The sequence below is a fragment of the Spinacia oleracea genome, chromosome 5 (genome assembly GCF_020520425.1).
Source record: "Spinacia oleracea cultivar Varoflay chromosome 5, BTI_SOV_V1, whole genome shotgun sequence".
In the NCBI taxonomy this organism is placed as follows: domain Eukaryota; kingdom Viridiplantae; phylum Streptophyta; class Magnoliopsida; order Caryophyllales; family Amaranthaceae; genus Spinacia; species Spinacia oleracea.
In genome coordinates, this window is record NC_079491.1 from 38,612,008 (window position 1) to 38,634,998 (window position 22,991).

At 38.8% G+C, this 22,991-nt stretch overlaps 1 protein-coding gene across 1 annotated transcript; it reads right to left on the minus strand.

Annotated features, from left to right (window-relative positions):
• Positions 1-2,878: 2,878 nt before the first annotated feature.
• On the minus strand, positions 2,879-19,709 carry LOC110797145 (urease accessory protein D). Its single transcript, XM_022002240.2, has 8 exons — positions 19,466-19,709; positions 19,305-19,370; positions 19,095-19,169; positions 18,189-18,233; positions 16,013-16,246; positions 14,861-14,943; positions 12,900-13,068; positions 2,879-3,456 (listed from the first exon to the last, which is right to left on the minus strand). Exons 1-8 carry the CDS (start codon positions 19,562-19,564, stop codon positions 3,340-3,342), a joined length of 888 nt encoding a protein of 295 aa, XP_021857932.1. The 5' UTR covers positions 19,565-19,709; the 3' UTR covers positions 2,879-3,339.
• Between the last annotated feature and the right edge of the window lie 3,282 nt (positions 19,710-22,991).

The window sequence follows — 22,991 nt, forward strand, 5'->3', positions numbered from 1 at the left end:
TTGCAGTCAAAGCTTCTACGGCATGTTGATATTGCTGGTCCTGGTCAAGCTTTCGATGATGCATTGAGTCTATTTAATAGAACGGTGGAGTATGACATTATGAGTACCCCTAGTGAAGTCGCTGCCCCAAAACTCATGAAGAAATTGGCAGATATATATTTCACAAAGGTTACTGCATCTGCAGAATCCATCTTCTCTTTATCTCCTCGACCATCGGCGTTGTGGAAATCGCAGCAGGGTGATCACACCTCTACTTGGCTTCGTGCGGTGCCCATATCAGGTTTGGGACAGACGATGAAAGCTAAGGCTTATCGATGTGTGTTGTGTTACCGGTTGGAGTTTCTTTGTTCTCTGTTACGACGCCATGTTCTGCTTGCTCCATGGTCTTTGCGGGAGACATATTTGGTGATCATTCGGTGTCATGTGTTGGCATCGTGTGTATTAAACATCGGCATAATGTGGTCCGGGATACCCTTGTTGATGTTTGTTATCGATCAGGGATTTCGGTGCGGAAAGAGGTTGATATTGGTCTATATGGAGGGAATGATGCAGCTCTCCGACCACCAGACGTGCTGCTCTACTCTTGGGATCGGGGCCGTGATGCGTGTGTTGACTTGACGGGATCTTCTCCTCTGACACAGTCTGGCTTTGTCCCGGGCCGGGTTGTGACTGATGCGGCCATTCGAAAGCGGGTCAAGTACGAAGCACGTTGAACGACCATTGGTTATGGATTTCTTCCGTTCTCTTTCTCTTCTTTAAGGGAGCTGTATAAGGATGTTGTTGCGTTGCTGAAGCGGATTCAGAAGTTTTCTAGGACACAGGACATTGGGGCTCGTGCTGCTACTCATATTTTCACCAGGATAGGTTTTGCTATAACCAGAGGAGTGGGGGCCCATATTGTATCTCGGCTTTCTACTAACTATTTGTAAAATGTTTGACTTTGTTAGCATTTGTTTCATAATAATAACAACAACAACAACAACAACAACAACAATAATAATAATAATAATAATAATAATAATACCGCTTTCTACTGCTGATGCGGTATCCGCTTACTCCTTATCTTCACATCATGTTGCCTTATGGAAATCACAGCAGGGGGATTACTCCTCAGCTTGGTTGCGGGCAGTCCCCATCTCAGGTTTAGGCCAGACTATGAACGGTAAGACTTATCGTTCGGTTCTTTGCTATCGGTTGGGTATTCCGTTGTTCTCTGATTCGACGCCGTGTTCTGCTTGCTCTCGGGTTTTTGATGGGAACATTTATGGGGATCATGCCGTGTCTTGTGCTGGGATTGTGGGTATCAAACATCGACATAATGTTGTTCGTGATACCCTTTTGGATATTTGCTATCGGTCGGGGATTTCTGCTCGCAAGGAGGTTGATGTTGGGCTGACTAGTGAGGGTGATGGAGCTATTCGTCCTGCAGATATATTGCTTTATTCATGGGATGGCGGTCTAGATGTGTGTGTTGACTTGACTGGGTCTTCCCCTATGACGCAATCGGGGTTGTCAGGCTTCGTTCCGGGTCGGGTTGTGGCGGTTGCAGCACAGCGGAAGCTGGATAAGTATGCGGCACGTTGTAGGGCTTTGGGTTACGGTTTCTTTCCTTTTTCCTTCTCTTCTTTTGGGGAATTAGAGAAAGGGGTTGTTTCTTTGCTGAAGCGGGTCCAGACGTACTCCAGGGCACAAAACATTGGGGCACGGGCAGCTGCCCATATTTTCAGCAGGATCGGGTTCGCCATCGCTAGAGGAGTGGGGGCCCAGATTGTATCTCGGCTCCCCTCCAACTTCATGTAGTTTACTTGATCTTTGTAGCTTGTTAAGCTTGTAACGTTTTATAATAATAATAATAATAATAATAACAATAATAATAATAATAATAACAGTAATTAATGGTAAAAGTGATTATAAGAATAGGATTAAAAAAAAAGTAGAAAGAATAAGATAGAAAGTAAAAAGTAATTAGTAAGAATAAGGTGAAGTAAAAAAGTTCTGGTCTGATTTAGTCTGAATGGTGTTGGTCTGGTCTGATCTAATAAGATCCGATTCAATAAGTAACAAGGATTAGGTGAAAAAAACATGGCCTTATATGAGTTTGCATAAAGCAAAATTCTGAGAGTGTAAAGGAAATTTAAACACATTCATCTCTCGTGTAAGAACATGTTGAGCCACTTCCTGAAACAGGATTTTCGATCCCTACACGTCTTATGTAAACTCATTCTATTCCAACCATGTAGCTTGTTCCAATTTTGTTTTTTCCGAACACTATAACTGTTTTCAATTTCCCAACGATAATGAGAAACCCAATATACTTTTTAAGAAATAAATATCACTGCTGAACTACAAAGCTATAAGCAAGCTCAACTCTTTCCCGATGATTTCTCTTAGATCTATCAATAATGGCTCGAGGAAAAAATAACGACGTCGTTAGCAAACAACAAATATGACAACAAATTAGCCGAAGATGCAATTTATAGCCCATGTCAAATGTTGTTTCCCCCCCAACAAAGCATTATTACATAGAATAAAGAGATAAGGGAACAATGGATGATCACCATTAACGAAACCGACGAGGGTGCCATACTCAATTAATTCACTAAATACAATTGATCTCAATAAACTCTATTCCACTCCACTTTACTTAATTGATGAAATTAGGAACATCGGCAAAACCTTTAACCGGTGTTGCATCAACAAGGTAGATCGAGTTCAACATACACACGAGCTAGAGGGGGGGGGGGGGGGGGGGGAACCCTCTACTCCACTCTGTCGATGGCTACGAAGAATTATTAGTACGAGTAATAACTAATAAGTTATCCCAAGATAAAAAGCACTCTAATTCACTAATCAAATCTCTGAAAAGGACATTCAAAGCTAAGACCTTAATGCATGAGGTATTAAAACTTTATACAGAGTACTGAAAATGAGTCAAAACCAGGTTTTGGTTCTACAAATTTGAAAGCCATAAGATTTAGGTTAAACAATAAACTTAAAATTGGACTACCTATCATAAGATACCCAATATTAGTTATACCATCCACGGAAGTAAAAATGGGAAATATAAAGTTTATACTCCTTAATAAGTTTTGAATTTTTGTAGTTTGCAGTTTGAACCACTGCATTAAATTGTGGTTTTTTCGTGCAAAAAAATTCAAAACCGCAGTTTGGTCGAAATGTCAAGCTACAAAAAACCGTTTGGTTTTGGTGCGGTGTAGTCCGCATTCTAAATAACCCCAAGAGCCTAGCAGAGGACTGACTACTTGAGATTGCAAGGAAGTCGGTCATTTCAACTTGGTTTATTCTAATATTGACATAAGTTGAATAAATAAAATGCATTCAGGAGGAATACGGCAAGGCCCCAAGATATGGCTCTAAGCAGGCCAGCTGATGGCGTAGGAATTGATACACAGGTTCAGTTGTTAAAGCAGCTATGCGTATGACAAGACCAACACCCTGCAAACATATAACACAGTTCATTTAGGCCACCGATAAATAAGATTCAAACTCTTTAACATACTCGCTATTCCTATTCCCAACAATGTCATGCAACTCACATGCAACAATGAAATGACATTGCTGCTTGCTCGATTGTTCTTACTTACATACCAACGTATTTACATGGAAGAATAAAACAGAATATTAACAAATATAAATACAGAGTATATATTTTAGCTTACAATGTCTGCAAATAACATGATCAACCCTAGTAACTTGCTAGCTTACTTCACCACTTACTCCACCAGAAGTGGTGAAATTCATACAACCTTGAGCTTGTTGGTTTGGTTAAAATGTTCTATAAAGACAGACTTAGAAAATTACTGCATAATCCTAGGTTCAAAACAGTCCAGTGCCAGAATCTGTTTGTTTGATGTAAGATGGTGACAACATTGAATATGTTTTGACTAACAAGAAAAATAACATGGCAATGAGGATGAAAATAATCTCCCTGCCCAATAAGAGGGTAGTCCAAAGGTGTCAAATGGGTCGTTCAGATGGATTCGGCTCAGATCATATTCAGGTGATAAGTCACTTTAATTAACTTCAGTTTTGTTTGGGTTTGTTGAGTCGGGTCATGTTCATCAATGACTAAGAAATTTATTATTCCTTTTGTAACAAAACCGATTATAAGTTAATATAATTTCTCCGTTTCTGTGTTAAAAAAAAGAAATGTGTTATTCAGGTATATTAGTCAAGTTCATCAATGACTAAGAAATGTAACTTAAATTTTCAAGTCTGGCCGGTCAGTTTTTGTTCGAGTCACAATGTGATCATGTAATTTGATTTTCGAGTGTAGTTCGTGTCATCTGAATCGGATAAACAGGTCAATTCTGACAGCTTTCCATAATCCCACCCACACCTGCCGCTGGGGAAAAAAGAGGGAGTGTGGTTTGCACAGTGGTATGAGGTTGGAATCAGGAACGATATCAAGATGGTATGAGTTTGAAACTTGATTCTTAATACCATTTTCTTATTTGATACTTTGAGCAAAGGTATGAGTCAAACTCACCTCCCCCCTAAGTTTCTAAACCCCATACCTTGGGGGTTTGAGGTATGAGTTTAAAAAATTCTAAACTCATGCCTCAATAGAATTTGCGAACCAAACAGTCAAACACCCCCTTGGATCAGCTCTCTTTTTCCTCCCTTGCCTACTTGATTGTCTCTGTCTCATCCTCTATCTTCTCTCAACCTCTCCCCTCTTTTCCGTTTTAACTACTAAGTTTTTCACCTAAACGGATAGGTCTACCAGACCCAACTAATCAACAACAAAAAGAGGATGTGGTATCAGGTTGGGGATGAAAATGAGTCGGGATCGGATCAGGTGATAGATCGGTATCCATCCACTCCATTTCTCATCCGGTTAATCCTTCACCCGCATCCATTCCATCCATCACCTGCGGGTGAACCGGGTGCATCCGGATGATTTTCAGGTGAAAGTATAATTATAAAAAAAAAAAAAATTATCACCTAATAAATCATGATAATTAAAAAAGAAAAATAAAAAACGTAGATTCCTATATTTATTTCCGGCACGTATACTTACTTCTCATCTCCATAACTTTTTAACCTAAAAAATCAACAAACACTAACTTAAATAATCATGCCTCTAAAAGAACGAAGACTTACCAACACCTAATACGTTTAAAATAGAAGTACAAATACTATATGTAAAATATATGGGTGATGAATCAGATAGTAACTGCCTAACGGGTGATGGACCAAAAAATATCACCCGCATCCATCACCCGTTTTTCAGCCATTTAATTCGGCTGTTCATTCACTTACTTATACCGGGTTATCAAGTTATTAGATCATCCACTAGATATTTCCATCCCTATTATAGGGGCCTTAAAAAAAAGTGCATTTTTTCCGTCCCAACCTTTTCTCAACTTTTTAAAATTATAGCAAAACTATTTAGACACCTTGATTTATCATTGCTTGGATTTTCCTTAGATATGGTAGATTAATATCCCATGATTTCTCGTTCAAAAGCCTAAAAAATGTCATTCCGTTATCAGGCCTCCTCATATTACACTGATCTAACTCATAAACTTCAGAGGTGTAAAGTCTAGTGATTAGGAGTAACCTAAGGGAGTCAAAATCCAATTCAAATAACGAGTGAGAGTTTGACTAATGAGTTTACCAAAATATGCAAGCTTCATTTCCAATATTAAGCCTAGCAAGAATCGCATTTAATTCTACCAAAAGAAGAAAAAGAAAAACGCATTTAAGTCCACAATTGAGTTTCTTTTTTTAGAGTCACCGATCAGGACCTCCCTTTTTTTTAGTCACCACTTGGGACCTAAGGTTAGATTTTAGGTAACTCCCCTTTAAACCAAAGTTGACTATTCAAACATCATTATCATTATCATTACCCCATTGCCTCAAAAAGGCTCCCGCAAGAAGCGGAGTAAGGGGGGGTCGGGTGTACGCAACCTTACCCCTGCATTTGCAGAGAGGTTGTCAAACTAATAGAATAAATCAAAAATAAAATATTTTTAAAATTTTAAAAGAAATAAATTGGCTAGCAAAAATATACATAAAATAGGAAAATAAAATTAGTAAGTTGTTTCTCTCACCTCGGCTCCCTCCTCCTCCTTCACTGGCCTCTTTTCATTAACCCACCTCCTACTCCGGCTCTACCCATTTTCTCCGACCGAGTCAACATTTAACCAAGATAATTAGATTGTTTATTCTACCCTTCCTCTCTTCTCTCCCCTCTTTCTCCGATTTAAATCATAAGGTTTAGGGTTTACCATCTGGAGATTTATTGGGTAGTAAGGGAGAGAGGGACGGAGGGAGTAATTAAAAGGGAGAAGGGAGTAGAACAGAAACCATCTGGAGATTTATTGGGTAGTAAGGGAGAGAAGAGAACCTCTTGAAATGTTCTCACTTTTGTAGCCACAAGCCTTGAGCTTTATCAATCAAACATACAATTCTTCCCCACTTGTTGTGCTGGTTTACTGTGAGTATTATTTGCAAGTACACTATCCACTTGGTTCTTTCCATTTGGAATCAGAGCAGGTACGATGCCGCTTTCTCACAGCCAACCTTGAGGAGAATCTGGGCACTGTGAAAGAACAGATCGAAGGGCTCGCGAGTTCCATCTGTCAAATGGGTAAGCAGGGCACTAGAACACTAGAACAGATGAGGAACACCATTATAGAACAGAATAGAGTAATTCTCGAAGGAGAAACACAGAAAAATGGTGACCGGGTAGCCGCTGCAATCACGTTGTTGGAGGGGCGGTTAACTAGTTTCCGTGAAAGCCAAGACACCCAGTCGGCCACTCTAAAGCGGATATTCTTGAAGCATTGGCTAAACCACCACTCCAAGATACCCAGTGGCTAAACCACCACCACCACCACAATACCGCGAAGCGGTGCGGGTAGAAGATGAGGTGGTGCATTCATCCACGCCGGGAGGAGGTGGAGCAAGGGTGCTTGAGAGGGGAAAAGATAACGATTATGAGGGAGGCGATGGCGATATCGCAAGATTGAGATGTCTTGGACCCAGACGGGTGGCTCCTCCGGAGTGAAAAATATTTCACAGTCCGCCACCTCAACGAGGAGGAGAAGGTGGACGCGGAAATTGTGGCTATGGAAGGGGATGCCTTGAAGTGGTATCAATGGACCAACGGAAGGAAACCAGTTCTAACGTTGGTCGACCTCAAGCGTCGTATACTTCTACACGCCAATGAACGTTGGTTCTCTCCACGAGCAATGGTTAGCAGGTCAAAATCGTCCTTAGTATCGTCGACAGTTCATCGAGAGGGTATCTCCGCTTTTGGAAGTTCCGGAGAGTCTTCTCATGGGGCAATTTATTAATTGGTTGAAAGAGGAAATAAAGGCAGAGGTGAGATGACTGAATCCCCTGACTCTACACCAGGCTATGGAGGTAGCGGCTAGAGTGGAAGAGAGAAACAAGGTAAGTGGGCCACGAAAATTCGGATCCACCAGGACAGGTTCTTCAAGACCCAACTCGTTTTCCATATATAATCGTGGATTCGGGTCATATACTTATGGGTCGGGTCACGAACTCACTAAAAGCAAGTCTGACTCAGTTTTTTCTTCAATGGGCGGCCCAATAAGCCCAAATACTACAAGAAAAGGAGGTCCTAGCCATTTGACTACACCTCACCATTCAACTGGTTTTCATCGACCAGTTTCCAGCTTCACACGAGTACACAACCACATGGAGAGTTCAAAAGACTAACTGAGAAGCAACTTTCAAAAGACTAACTGAGAAGCAACTACAAGAGAAGGAGAAAGATTTATGTTTCCGATGCGACGAGAAGTGGGTCATCGGGCATGTCTGTCGGAGAAAAGAGATGAATGTAATTTTGTTGGAAGACGATGATGAGGTCGCCGATGGGTATGAAGCCGAGATGTCACCGGAAACCATGGAGGTTTCGTTAAATTCTGTCATCGGGATTTCCTATCCGAAAAAAATGAAGTTGATTGGGTTAATTGGGGGCAAGGAGGTGGTGGTAATGATAGATCCGGGGGCAATCCACAATTTCGTATCCCTGAAAGTAAGTAGTAGAGGAGCTCTCCATTCAAGTCATGGACTCCGACGGGTTTGGAGTGTCGCTCAGTAACGGCGACGCGGTGGAGGGAACGGGTCTGTGCAAGGAGATATCACTGACTTTGGCGGATTGGATGGTGGTGAAGGAGGATTTTCTTCTGTTAAGCTTAGGGAATTCATATTTCATTTTGAAAATTCAATGGTTGGAGAAATTGGGGCCGGTAACCACAAACTGGAAATCTCAGATTATGAAGTTTCAACTAGAGGGCCGACAGGTAACATTACAAGGGGATCCCTCCTTAGCTCGGTCACGAATTTCTTTGAAAGCAATGATTCGGACTTTGCGAAAGGAAGGAGGGATGTTGTTGGAAATGAATATGGTCGGAGAAGAGACGGCAGACAAGGTGGTAGTCCACTGCTAGTCCACCTTAGTTCGTGCAGGAAGTGCTCGCACGTTATCAGACAGTGTTCGAGATGCCGCAAGGTTTTCCCCCACCTCGGAGTCACGAGCAAGCTATTATACTCCGGGAAAGGAGTAATCCGGTAGAGTGCGACCATACCGATACCCACAGTTCCAAAAGGATGAGATATAGAGGTTGATTAAGGAGATGATGGAGGCGACTGTCCACCGACCCATTCTCAATCCCTGTTTTGTTGGTCAAGAAGAACGGATTGAGGCGGTTTTGCGTTGATTACCGGGATCTAAACCGAGAAACAATTCACGACAAGTACCCGATTCCTATAATTGATGAGCTACTGGACGAGAGTTGCACGGCGCCAAGTTTTTCTCAAAACTGGATTTAAAGGCAGGATATCATCAAATTAGAGTGAAGGCAGGAGACACGCACAAAACTGCATTCCGTACACACGAGGGGCATTACGTGTCCTTAGTAATGTTGTTTGGGTTAGCGGATGCTCCGAGGACTTTCCAATCACTTATGAATGAGGTATTCAAACCGTATCTTCGCAAATTTGTTTTAGTATTTTTAGATGACATTTTAATGTATAGCTCTACTCTTGAGCTTAGTTTTGAAAAGCGCGAAGCGCACCGAAGCGCAAAAGGGCCCTGGAGCTTAAGCGCAAAGCAAAAGCGCACGCTTCTCGTAGGCGAAGCGCACCCGGAAAGAAATAATAAATTTTCAAAAGTTCAGAAATTATGGAAAGAAAAGATGAAAAAAAAAATAATCAAAACGATGAAAGAAAAATTTAGAATCCGACGGGAGAAATCCGGCTACGGGAGAAAATTGCACTAGGATTTACAAAAACCCCCCAAATATTCGCTTTTTTTAAAAAGAAATCACGTGATACTTTAAAAAAGAAGATTAGAGTCACGTGGCTTTATTTTTTTATAAAAAAGAAGGGTCTGATATGCCCAGACTACAGGAAGCGCAAAAGCGCTAGGAAGTGCGCGCTTCCTGTATGTGAGGCTTCGGTAGACAGAAGCGTTCTGCTGTGAGCTTTCGAGCTTGTTTGTTTTGGGATTTTATTTTAAGATATAATTTTTTATCGAAAAATATTTGAAGAAAAATGTTGGGCTTTCAATTTTGAGAACTTAAGCGTGAATTAAGTAATAGCAGCATCATAGACAAACAATTGATTCGAGTAATGAGGTTCGGTATGGTTGTTCTAATGGAGTTATTGAGGTTTGCGGTTTCATCTCAAAACAATGGTGGTAAATTGGTTATGATGTTGTTCGGGTAAACAAAATTAATCAAAACAAGTTTTTTTTTAAATGACTATTGAAAAACCTGCAGTTCGTGACAGTCCGATGGGGAAAAGGAGAGTTTAAAGAAAAAATTATGATGTTGTGCAAATATACAATCAAGCACCATTTCAAATTTTTGGGAAAGAAGAAAGCAAAAGAGATGGAGATGGAAGCAGGGGTCAATAATACAATAATACAGTACCAGACTCCTTAGTACGAAAAATACAATGTACAAAAAAAAAGGAATTAGCAATAGTAATACGACTCGTTTTGATTGAGTTTTGAAAAAATCAAAAACTAAAACCAAAATTTGTTTTAAGTTTTGTAAAACCTAAAACTAAAAATCTAAAATGATGCCGAACGGACCCTAAGCTCTTGAGTAGCAGACCGGTCAATTGGAAATTGTTTAGAGCGCACATGAGCTGTATGCGAATTACAAGAAGCCTGAATTTGGGAAGGAAAGGGTGGCATATTCAGGCCATGTAGTCTCCGGGGAGGGGGTTTCGGTCAACGGGGAGAAGGTGTGTGCCATGGTTGAATGGGCAATTCCAAAAAGTTTGAGAGAGTTACGGGGTTTTTTAGGCCTTACGGGAAACTACCGAAAATTTATATCCCGATACGCTCAAATTGCCCACCCTTTGACTGATCAATTGAAGAAAGATGCATTCGGATGGTCTGCAAATGCTACCGAGGCTGAAACGGGCGATGTGTGAATTGCCGGTATTAGCCATGCCTAACTTTAATAAGATGTTCGTGCTGGAAACCGATGCGTCGGGATTTGGTCTTGGCGCGGTATTAGTGCAGGAGGGTAAACCACTTGCCTTTTACAGTAGGCTACTCGGTCTTAGGGCTTAATGCAAGTCAATCTACGAGAAAGAACTTATGGCGGTTTGTCTCGCGGTTCTTAAATGGAAGCATTCCTTTCTCGGCAGGAGATTCGTGGTTAGGTCGGATCAGCAGATAGGGGCCGACTATCAGAAATGGGTAAGTAAACTAATGGGCTTCAATTTTGAGGTCCACTACAAAACCGGGCGCGTCAAACCGTGTTGCTGATGCCCAAGAATAGGAGGGGAAGTCGAATGTGGGGTTGTGGTAACCACACACACAGTAGCGTGGGAAGAGATGGAGAAGGAAATTGCAGGTGATCCGTGGATTATGGAGATGAAACAGGAAATGCTGGCAGAAGGCTGGGTTCGAAACAGCTAAGGGCAGACTTCTCTACAAAGGGCGCATAGTGTTACCAAAGGAAGCTTATGTGATACCATCTCTTCTTCATGAGTATCATGACAACCCTATGGGAGGTCACTTGGGGGATGTAGAGACATACCTAAGGGTAGCTCAAGAATGGTTTTGGACCGGGATGCGAAAGGAGATAGTTGAGTATGTAGGTGTGCGGTTTGCCAAAGGAATAAACTATCTCAACAAAATCCAACTCCAACCGCTGCTTATTCCTACCGAGTTGGTTGGATGACATTTCAATGGATTTCAGAGAGGGCTTGACGGTCTCAAAATGGGTGGATACGATATTCATAGTGGTTGATCGCCTTTCGAAATATGCGCATTTCATTGGCCTACGGCACCCTTTTACAGCCTTATCCGTAGCTGAGGCCTTCACGAGAGAGATAGTCCGCCTTCACGGTTTTCCATCTTCAATTGTCTCCGATCGTGATCGCATGTTCTTGAGTGTATGTTGGAGGGAGCTTTTCAAGCTTCATGGTATCCATTTGAAAAGGAGCACAACTTACCATCCTCAGACGGATGGGCAAACCGAGGTAGTCTATAAGAAGCTTGAAACGTACTCGACGCGTTTTGCATCCGGGCAACCTAAGACATGGGCAAAATGGCTCCATTGGGCAGAATACTCGTATAATTCTGCTCCCCACAGCTCAACAAAGATGGACCATTTAAAGTAGTCTACCGAAGAGATCCCCCACCCATCATTAAAATTGGACATGGTCAAACCGTGGTGGGCGCTTGGAGGAATCGTTACTAGAGCGGGATTTCATGTTGGATGAACTCCACGTTAATTTGTTGCGAGCGCAACAACGGATGAAGGACTTGGCTGGTCAAAAAAGGAGGGATGAAGAGTTCCATGTGGGTGACATGGTCTTTTTGAAGCTGCAGCCATACAGGCAGAGGTCGCTTGAAAGAAGGCCCTTTGAGAACTCTCACTTTTGTAGCCACAAGCCTTGAGCTTTATCAATCAAACATACAATTCTTACCCACTTGTTGTGCTGATTTGCTGTGAGTATTGTTTGCACGTACACTTTCCACTTGCTTCTTTCCATACTCCTTACCAAATGAGGAGGCCTTTTTCCTTTCCTGGTTTTGTTTTGTTGTTGAAACATCCAACAAGGAGAGGCCAGCCACAGCTTCATAAATTTCAGTTTTTGGGCAGTAAGATAGGGTTATAAGCATTTTTGAACTTAAACACAGTATCAAACTTCCCCTGCCCTCAACGAAGGGAATGCTCGCTCGCTTACACTCTTAAATCTTTTTCTTATTTAGGAGAGAGTCATCCTCATATGTCAAATGTCAACTCTGACCAATTCAAAATCCAATGAGAAAATCATCTGGAAGAGTCGCGGTTATCCAAACTATGTTCTGGGGAAAGTCTCACCAGCCATCACATAATTCATGGATGTTTTTGTATGCTTACAATTTTGAGTTTCTATGAGAATCAAGTAAACATAGCCGGTGTCACGCAAACTGGCAATGACAAGTGAAAATATCTGATTTACACGGAGTAGCAGGGGATAAAGCAGCGGTAAAAGGTTGCCATCACTATAAAGAAAGTATTCAGTACAACAGTTGCATCATTGAAAAGAAATCCACTGGCACAGTCACAGTTAACCCAAGCTAAGTTTGGAAAGAGTGTTTCACTTAAAAGAATGACCGGTACTCATGTATGTTAACAATAGTAACAATAGTTTGGGAATTGTGTACTTACAACGTTACAAGTTACAATATCTATAAGAAGCAAGTGAGTGTGGCCATTGAGTGGCAATGGCAAGGGATGCTTTGTTATACCAAAAACAAAACAGAAGTAAGGAAAAAAGGTCCTCCCTAAATAAAACATTCGGTACAAGACTAGCATCACCAAAAATACAGGGAGCATGGCTAACATTCAATGTCAAATTATTGCAACAGGACAAGAGGATCATACCTTGGGGCCAAAAGTACTGCATGATGCAATGAAGCTCGGTTTTGTTAAGAAAAACTTAGAATTTGTTCTCATGCTATACCCTGGAATGTTGGACTTGACTTGAAAATAACCAGACATCATATTTTTCACATTTTCTTGAACCTGGTTCTGTAATTGCTTCAACTTTGGTCTACAACCAAGAAAGCACTCAATCAGGCATAAATAAGTTCCATACAACAAAATAAAGGCCTATTTAAAGACCGTCAAATTATATTCAACTCAGTACCACACAATAGGATATTAAATCAGATGGTGTCCGAAATGACTGTGCAGAATCCAATATCAGCCATCACATTAGAGCATAAGCTATTATTACTAATTAACTATCCATTAGTCCAGGAGAAGAGAGACTCAATGGTCAAGAAAAAGGTAGAAGAGGGGCAGGAGGGTCAATTGGGAAAGACAGGAAAGGGGCTATCAGTGATGCATCGTTTGCTGCATCAAAAAGATAGTGGCCTAGTTTGCGTCAGTCTCAAGACTTTGGTCACAGAACCGGAATGTACTAGCAGCAAGCCAGCAATCTGGAGAACAGCAAAAAGGGAATTTGTCTTTAGTTCTATTCAAGTCAGAATCCTAGTACAGAATCATTTTGTTCTTGTTTACAGATGTCACTTTTGGCAAGTGAAAGACTATATTCAGCATGATCAAATTTTAAATGATAACCCAGCCGTGAAAAGTTTTTTTAAAAGCATAATAGCAGATTACAGAAGCACAGGTCATATCCGTTGGATTTATTGTAATAATGTATAGCTCTGGGCTGTTAGGATGCATCCAAATCCATTAAGATTTGGTAGATTCAGAAAGGATTTAAAGGAGGTTGTTTATCAAGGGACAAAACCTGAGGTGATGAGTTAAGCATCTCGAAGAAAAAAAGTACTCGGAAACAGGAAATAGCAAAACTAAAGCCAGGACATCATGAAATTGAGGACATCCTTTAAGTTCATTGGGGTCCATTTTGCAAGTCCAATAACCAGATGAAGTGGAACTTTATTATGGGAATGACTTTGGTATAATTCAGTAATGAAGGATGAAATATCTTAATTACTTCTTGATCACAAAATTAAGCTTCAATGACTTGTCAGAATTTGGCCTTTGTTTATTCTGACTAGTATAGGTGGAAGATATGGCTCGAGAGTGTGCAATAACAGCAGCTCCAATAAATAAAAATGCAAGCAGAAGATCAAAGATAAGATCTTGAAAAGCAAGTAAAAAACCATAAGATTGAGATCCAAAGGAAGGAGTGTTTTATTGGCTAGGAATAAGGCTAATTTTCTTTTTGCACATTTCTGTTTCCATTAGGTTATTTTTTCTCGAACGATAATGAAATAGAGATTAGATAGAGTCATATCACATAATGTGAATAGTGACTAGGATTAGATGATTGAAAATTAAAATTCTGAGAGTGATTCTTTTTCACCAAGAGCGGTTGACAAAAATGTCAAAGGGTTTTAGAGGCCAGCCATAGTGTTTGTGGCATTTTGTAAGGTACTTTTATTCTTTTGTGGAACACTTCTTTACATCCTTAAATTCTTAGGTCTATTATTACTTTCCAGTCCTACATCAGATTTTCTAGAGCTTATCCTGATTCCTAATTGAGTTTAGGTTTCATGTTACTTCATTTTTCTACAACATTTTTTGTTCTGAAATAATAATTTCTCAGTTTTCAATGTCCAAAACATTGCATTTTCACACCCCTTACTGTGGTATTTTCGGACACTGTTGTACTATAGAAAAAAGAATTTTAAAAAAAAATCGTAACTCTAGTGACCGGAATCTGCAAATTAGCATGCCACTGAACTATAATGAAAGCAGAAACAATTTCTAACTCGCTGAAAGATTCCAAGAAAGGACAGACCTGATTATGGCCTAATGAACAAATAATAAATGAATCTTAAAGATAGAGCACTAAGAAATGACCATACCCCAATACTATAATCATTGCTGTAACTTGGTAATCCTGCATACACTCAGAAATGCTGCAGATGGGTCCTTGCTCCAACAGCGTCTGCAACAGGAAGATCAAGTCACCCATGAATAAAGAATGGCTTGAGCTACTATATCTACTAGTGCAGCATGATATGACTCATGTATGACATTTCTCTTAATGCATATCCCCATAAAATCATATATAAATTGGTTAAATTGTTCGAACAACGAGAATGCACAGACTATTGTATAAAAATTGTTGCTATGGCCAAACTAGAAACTAAGCAGGGTTGACTGTATTACAAGGTTTGTGAAGGAAAAGTTTCTCGGATTATTTAGGGTCGAGAAGGCTGACTGAATCATGCTCAGTAACCTAGAAAATAATCGCAGCAGGTTTTAAATAGAATGGTTACAGACTTACAGGGAACCTTGCAGTAATATTGCAGGGCAAAAACTACTCGTACAACATAATATATCAAGCAAGCCACTCCTCCACCCTCTAAAGAATCCTGGCAAAAAAATGCCTTCAACCTCAATGTATTCATTGGACAAGGGAAGGTATACCACATAAACTGACCTTTTAATTGTCCATAGTCAGTGGAATCAACAAAAGACCATCTGATGCATAGAGAATTAGAGACAAAAATCAATAGTGTCAACAGCACAAGCCTAGTAATTTTTCATTAGAAGATGATGGTATGCAAAACACCGAGAAGAATTCTTGGTATTTTAACTAAAGAGAACGATCTAGGAATGCTGATAAGAAATGATGAATCAGAACTTCTGTAATAATATGTTATTTCTGTCATCAAATAAAAAGGTTATGCCAGATGATTTTACATGTTAATCTGTACTGACAAATATATTTCATTTAACTGTGATAGAAATAGCTACTACATAAATATACTTTAAACAGGGAAGAGAACAAGAGACTCATAACATATCATAATCATTCAAAACAACACACACACACATATATATATATATGCACACACAAGGCTTCTGCCTTTGTTGGACATGGGGGACATACGTAGACAAACCAACCAAGAAAATGCAGACACACCCGACCAAAAGATAATAAGGAATCTAAACGAGGGAGTATCATGTGTCAAGAAACAGCAGCTGGTCATTAAAAGAAAGGAGCACACCGTATCGAGAAACAAAGGCTGGCCGTCTTCATAGAAAATATTGTTGGCGCTCCTGTATGATTCAAAATTCCATCTTTCTCCGCTTTCGTAGCGTCCACTTGTAAACCAATCAACCAACAACAAGTTTGAGTCTGATTGCACCCTGAATACTTGCTTTTGAGTATACCTTGCGGTGGAAAAACATGTCACTGGATCAGGAATGACAGCCAACAGCGCTTCGTGTCCAACTTGTGCCTACTGCACAAGAAATTGGCTATTGTTACTAACAGTAATTGGTGCATGAACAATCACTCATTGATTTCTCTCGCCCCCCACCTTAAATGTTAGTTCAAGTAATTCTTACATTAAACTGAGTTTTTCATGAGAAAAAGGTATTGATATTTTGGGTAGAGACCACAGAGTTACTACCCATTTAAAAACACTCAGCAGTCGGCAACAACCTAATCACCGACAAAACCAGCAGAATTTCAATATTTTCCTGTTCAAACTATGCTTAGTCCATGATTACCAGCAATGAGTAATCCCTCATTGACAAGATTACAAAGATACTCCTCTTGATGGGAATTGGTCATTATTTGGTCCTTGATGGTAACTGATCAGGACTAGCAGAAACACTCACACATGGCTGAGGAGGTGAGAAACTAACAACCAATTGCAAAATTCATCAAAGCAAGCTACAAAATATAGGCGAACAAGGTATTATCCAAAGCAGCACGCTTGGATCTAGCACTGCAACGCAATCAAAACTGTAACTGCGAAAGTAACTTAAGTGATGCAAGTTCTATAATACCATGGTATTATTGTGCAAATTAACAACAGCATAGAAGTACTGATTTTGTTCTACTGACTCTGTTAATTTGAAATCCCTATAAATACCGATTCATGTTACACTCTTGGCACAATGTGAGCTTGGCTTGTAAACATGCACTTCTTCCATAGATGGCTCGCAAGCAACATGCTACGGCTAAGCTTCTTCAACCATAAGCTAAGGCGCTAAGCTATGTCAGATTTAGAAGCCACTCGCACACCTGACTCCAAATGATGCAAATTACCAAATTTCATCGAGTAGCTGTTTGTCATATCTTTTAGGCCTTCTATTATATTGATCGATATCATTCTTTGATCGATCAATTCTTTGATCCTTTCAAGCACAACCAACATATTTAAAAAAAAAAAAAAAAAAAACTATTACCCCTGTCCACCTTCTTCAAGCATACAACCTTGGTCTCTTTCCCTTATAATTTGTTAATACACTAATAGCGTTGTCGGGGATAAAGATGGGACTCCTGCAACTAAATAGTACCAAGTAACCAATGGCTTAAATAAACCTTCTGCTACTAATCCACAATACTGAATAAAAGAAATAGCTAGCCTAGCTTTATCCTGTAACTTCCCATTCAGGAGGAGCCAGAGTCTAGGAGAGACAAGACATATCAGCTTGCGATATTATGAATCAGCTGAACATGTTTGAACATGTAATAGTCAAGGTACATTGCCTGAAACCACGTATCAGGTTGAAACCCACACTCTATGCCACCACCAGAAAAAACTACAGCATCTAGCCACAATATCTTCGCCTACAGCTACATCAAATTTTCATTAGCCAAGCCACTTTTAAAACCTTGTTTTGGCACATTTACTGATTTACGCATTGAACAAACTAAATCATGAAACTGCAGAAAGGACAGCAGGATGAAGTTGTCAAGACTAATCAAACATCACAATCAAGTTGCATACAACATCTCCATCACCTACAAGCCAAAACAATCCAATTTTGACTAACATGGTACATTGGTATAGAACAATGCCACAATGCATCAACTTCTATTCACCTAAGCATAAACTTAAACATCTAATCAACTACTCCATCTGTTCCTTAAAGTTCTTCCCGTTTCCCAATGCACATTTTGTTTCGTTGATATCTCTAATTACATGTTAGTAAAATTATAAAATTTTGATATTGTTAAAGTACTCATTGAGAAGAATCAAACAAGACCCCTCATGACTGTTTTTTCTAATGTATTGGAATATATTTAGAAGATTCTCTTTAATTGTGAATAGTGTGAAGATTCCAAATGGTAAGAACAAAAGGGAACGGAGGGAGTATCTAACAAAATCCACATCATGCCAAGAATTACATCTTACTAATACTCAAATGGAAACAGAAGACTTTTACCTCCAAAATTTGCTCCGAGCCTTTCAATCCCACGGATTTGTATACCTTCAAATAAACAAATTTAAGTGTAAAAGCTGAAATCCATTGTAACATACAAAGTACTTTCCATAGAAAATTAAGTTTAGTTCAAAATGCCAAAGTCCAAACCAAACACATCTTGCTTTTCCTATCCCCATCCTCCATGCCCATAACCAAACAGGTCGTAGATACTTTGTCAATCCTTGGGTTTAACCTGCTAATTATTAATACTACACTAACAGCCCGTATGGTAGCCCATAACATTAATGAGTTTATATGCAATTTTGAAAGGAAAATCATATGCCAGTGTGACATTGTCCATTATAATGTATCTCCACCGCCCATACAAGTGTTTTTCTTACTCCCTCTGTTCCGAATTCATTTCCTCACTAGATATTTACACCCGTGTTAAACTAATGCCCAATAGTTTATCATCCATTAATTTATTTATTTCGAAGCTTAACTAAAGTACTATTGAGCTGCCAAAATAAAAAAACAAGGTATCATTATCACCTACCAAACGGACTGTCAATACATCAAATAATTACCGACATTTAGGCTCGTTTGGTCCGTTTGGTTTGGTGTAAAACGTTTTCAGTGTAAAGGAAAAACACGATTCCAAACTAGTTTTTCTTTGGTTGTTTTCTTTTCCTTAAAAGAAATTGGGAGAAGATGGTGAAGGTTGAGGGAAAAAAAAGTGAGGTAATGAGGAAAGGTGGAAAGTTGATTTCCAGATGTTCAAATCAAAAAGGTTTTTCCACCTTCGAGAGTTATGAAAAATTGTTTTTCATCTCTTGTCGAATAGAAAATCATTTTCCACAAAAATATTTTACAACCCGCTAAACGGAGCCCTAAAATAACCAAATGAAAAAAGAAAAAAAAAAGTACCTTAGTTGAAGCCTGTGTAGTCAACACGGCAGTGCACCCATCTTCAATGGTGAAGTTACATTTTATAGAGTCACCCTGTCCCCAAAAAATTACACAAATTCAGACCAAAAATATTATCACATAAAACTCCTTAGAAAGGTTGGTGCGACAATTAAACAGGATCAAGGGAGTAAGATAGAATGCAGATAGGAGAGAGAAAGAAGAGCTTACAGAAACGATTCCACCTCCATAGCTAATAGAGTAAATCCACACACAATCAGCGTTTCGGTGACCCACCTGAAAAGGGTTTATATCAAAAGATGATTATGATTAACAGAAAATACTGGGAAAATCAAAACCCAACAATTTAAAACTTATAAAAAATTGAAAACCTTATTGGGTACAATGAATTTGATGGGATATTTGGAGAAACAGCGGGAGACAGTGGATTTGCCGCCGACTTTTGTCACTACTATTAACCCTGTTTCCATTCACTCCAGCATTTACCAAAATTGAATTTGAAAAATTATACTCTAAAGTTGAGTTATATCTGAACTTGGATTTTTATTTGGCTAATCGATTTATCTCCTTAGACCGCTCAGCAATATGGCTACGGAGTAATTATATTGAATTTTAAATTTAACCCTAATTTTAATTTAACGAGGCGAGACTGAGAGTACCGGAAGGAAGGTACTCTCGCGCGTTAAAACAACTTCCTGCTCGCTTTTTGCGGTGGGGAGGGGGAAATAACATTAGCTTTGTAAAAAATAACATGAAAGCCAGAATAACATACTAACTATATTTATAGGAAAATAACATAGGTTTAAAAGTATTTGTCTCTAAATTTTAAACGGCTTATGTTGCAAAAATGCATCAAATTTGAATCTAATGGACTGAAATATAGTTTAAAATATAATAAAAAGTAAAAGGGTGAAGAGAAAGAAATAGAAAAAGTAGGTACTTTCGAAGAAAACAAAAATAATACTTCTTTCGTTCCGGAAATATTGCACCATTTGTTTTTTACATTTTTCGCACTACGACTTTGGCCATTTATTGTGATTTGTACGTAATGAAATTTTATTCATGTGGATCATGTTAGATCCATATCGATATATATTTTCTAAATATTAATTTTTTTATAATTTTTACTTAGACACGATTTGAGAATTAAGAGTCAAAGTAATGGTTAGAGAAGTAAAGTCAACCATGGTGAGATATTTTCCGAACAGATGAAATATAAGGTTTATAAAAAGTAACGTGGAAGAAAAATATAACATAATTCAAGGAAAATAACATAAGTTGAAACTTATATAAATATATTTCACAAAATTTGTAACAAATCTGAATTAATGAAATAAAATGTAATTTTGAGAATAATAATTTTAATGAAAATTTGACATGAATAATTTCAATTGTCACTCACTTTCTAAAAATAATCCCGGCTTAGGATTATTTTAGAATAATACAAACTTTTGGAGTTAATCTTATCAAAATAATCAGAAATCTTATTTTTCTGTCATTACTAAACCATTTTGGGTCTATAGTACATCGGCAAATTGATAGTTTAGATTATTTTAAGAAGATATACACGAAAGTTGGGATTATTCCAAAATAATCCAAAGTTGGAATTATTTTGAGAAGATTAGTGAAAGTTGGGATTATTTATGTCTTATTTATTTTAATTGTGGTTATGTACTACTCTATTTTTATTTGTTATATGTTCTTTTATTTATTAATTTTTTTTAATAAAGTAACATAGGAGTTAAATAAAATAACATTGCAAAAGTAAAAATTAACATGTGTACTAATAAAGAAAACATGAATACAATGAAAAATAATATTATTTGAATGGAAAATAATAACTTGTTAAAAGAATTCAGTATATAAAAAATATATTTTTTTAATTGATTTAACATATTAAATGTTAATGACCATACATATATTAACGTATTTCTTAAATATATGATAAAGCAACATAATATAACATATTTTAAAAAAATGTGCTAATGACAATAAGTAGCATGCTTATGAAAATTAATAACGTGTTAAAATAAACAACTAACACAATGATACTAGCAAAGTAATGTAATAATATGACATCATTAGTTTACATTATGGACTTAAAACTATATAACACTTTATATTGTAAATCCCAAATATAAAAATAAATTAAATCCCTAAACATATGTAGAACTAAACATATGTTCAAGAATATTTTTCTTCTTGATCGTAACTTCATATATGTTTAACATATAATATAGGTTTGCTCCTCATCTGGTGGTGTCATACATTCCTCTTGAGCATCATTATTATTGATGTGCAATATCGATCATATACTCAACCTTGTGAGCATCATTTCTTTCCCTAGCTTTCTTTTCTTGGTTGTCCCTTCTGGTTCAGATTTTGGTTTAGTCGTTACACCATTCTTCCCATGCTTTTCACTAGGGGTGTTCAAAAATACCCGACCCGCATTACCCGACCCGCTGACCCGATACAAATAAAGCGGATAATATGCTGATTTTTAAAAATTAAATGGGCCGGGTACCCGACCCGATAAAAATCGCGGGTACCGGGTCGGGGCATGGGCCGCCCTTTTCACTTCACGGGTACCCGAATATACCCGTTAAAAAAAATCTCGTTTTTTGGGTACAGACGTACAGGTACAACGCAAAGCAAAGCTCAAAAGCCCAAACATGAAACAACTTTAGTCTTTAGGGTTTCATTTCTCCGCCCACACACTCAAAGATTCAAAGTCTCAAACCCTCTCTGGCTCTCTCAGTTCCTCACTGTCTCGCTCACGGCTCTCCTCACTCTCTCGCTCACGGTTCTCCTCATTCCTCACTCTCACGCTCAGTCGACCACCGCAAGATGTTATTTGTCGCCTAAGAAACTGAAGAATTTCCGGCAAGGTTTTCTTTTTCCAACAAGGTTTCACCGCTGATTTAGGTGTGCTAGTGTGCTACTTCCTACTGCTGTGCTTGTGCCTGTGTGCACTATGCTATGAATTATTTTAAGTATTTTGAATTTTTAGTTTTTAAGTGTTCTTGATTTCTGCAATTTGGCAGTAAACTAAAGTATGAGAATTGTTTACATGAGAATGAGAGTTTAAATTATTGTGAATTATTTACTGGCAATGTGACAGTAAGCTAAAGTATGTGACAAAATCTTAAATTATGCATGAGAATTATTTTCAAAGTATAAGAATTTTTTTTAATAAATAAACCGGGTACCCATGACCCGACCCGGAATAACCGGGTACCCGGTTATTCCGGGTCGGGTCATGGGCCGAAAAATTAACTACCCGGAAGTCCGGGTACCCGTATTTTCGGGTACCCGGTAATGAACACCCCTACTTTTCACCGGCAACCAAAACTATCGGTTCTGGACTTCTGATTCCTCAAGAACAGGACCAAGACCTTAAAGTTTTCTTCTCTTTCTTTTCTCTGCGGCCTCCGCTTTTGAAATTTTTACAACTACTCCCTTCCAGCTTTCATTTTCTTTTGAGGTATACAAATATGTAAATATCATGTCATATGTCTAACATGTGGCTAGGCATGAGTCAGGACGGGAGCTTGCAAGTAATGACGAGGGAATTAGACTTAAGACAGGAGGAAGTCATAAGTTAAGACGCGTCACATGTTTGAAAGCAACTTGAGCTCTAACATGTGGCTAGGCGTGACCCTTTTGGACGAGGGCATGTAAGTCCTGATGGGAGCTTGCAAGTCCTGATGGAAACATGCAAGTCCTGACTAGGTGCTTTGCATGTCCTGATGGCAGCATGCAAGTCCTGACTGGGATCTTTCAGTCCTTACGGGGAGCTTGCAGTCCTGTCGGGGAGCTTGCAAGTGTTGACGGGGAGCTTGCTGTTAGGTTATGGCAAATATAAAACATATATTTCATGCGGAAAAACCATAAAGC

Coding starts and splice junctions, on each gene's coding strand:
- LOC110797145 (XM_022002240.2), bottom strand. CDS start 19,564: ATGGAAACAGGGTTAATAGTAGTGACAAAAGTCGGCGGCAAATCCACT. Junction 19,371..19,465: donor AATTCATTGTACCCAATAAG/GTTTTCAATTTT, acceptor AACCCTTTTCAG/GTGGGTCACCGAAACGCTGA. Junction 16,247..18,188: donor GCTCGGAGCAAATTTTGGAG/GTAAAAGTCTTC, acceptor CTTGTGCAGTAG/GCACAAGTTGGACACGAAGC.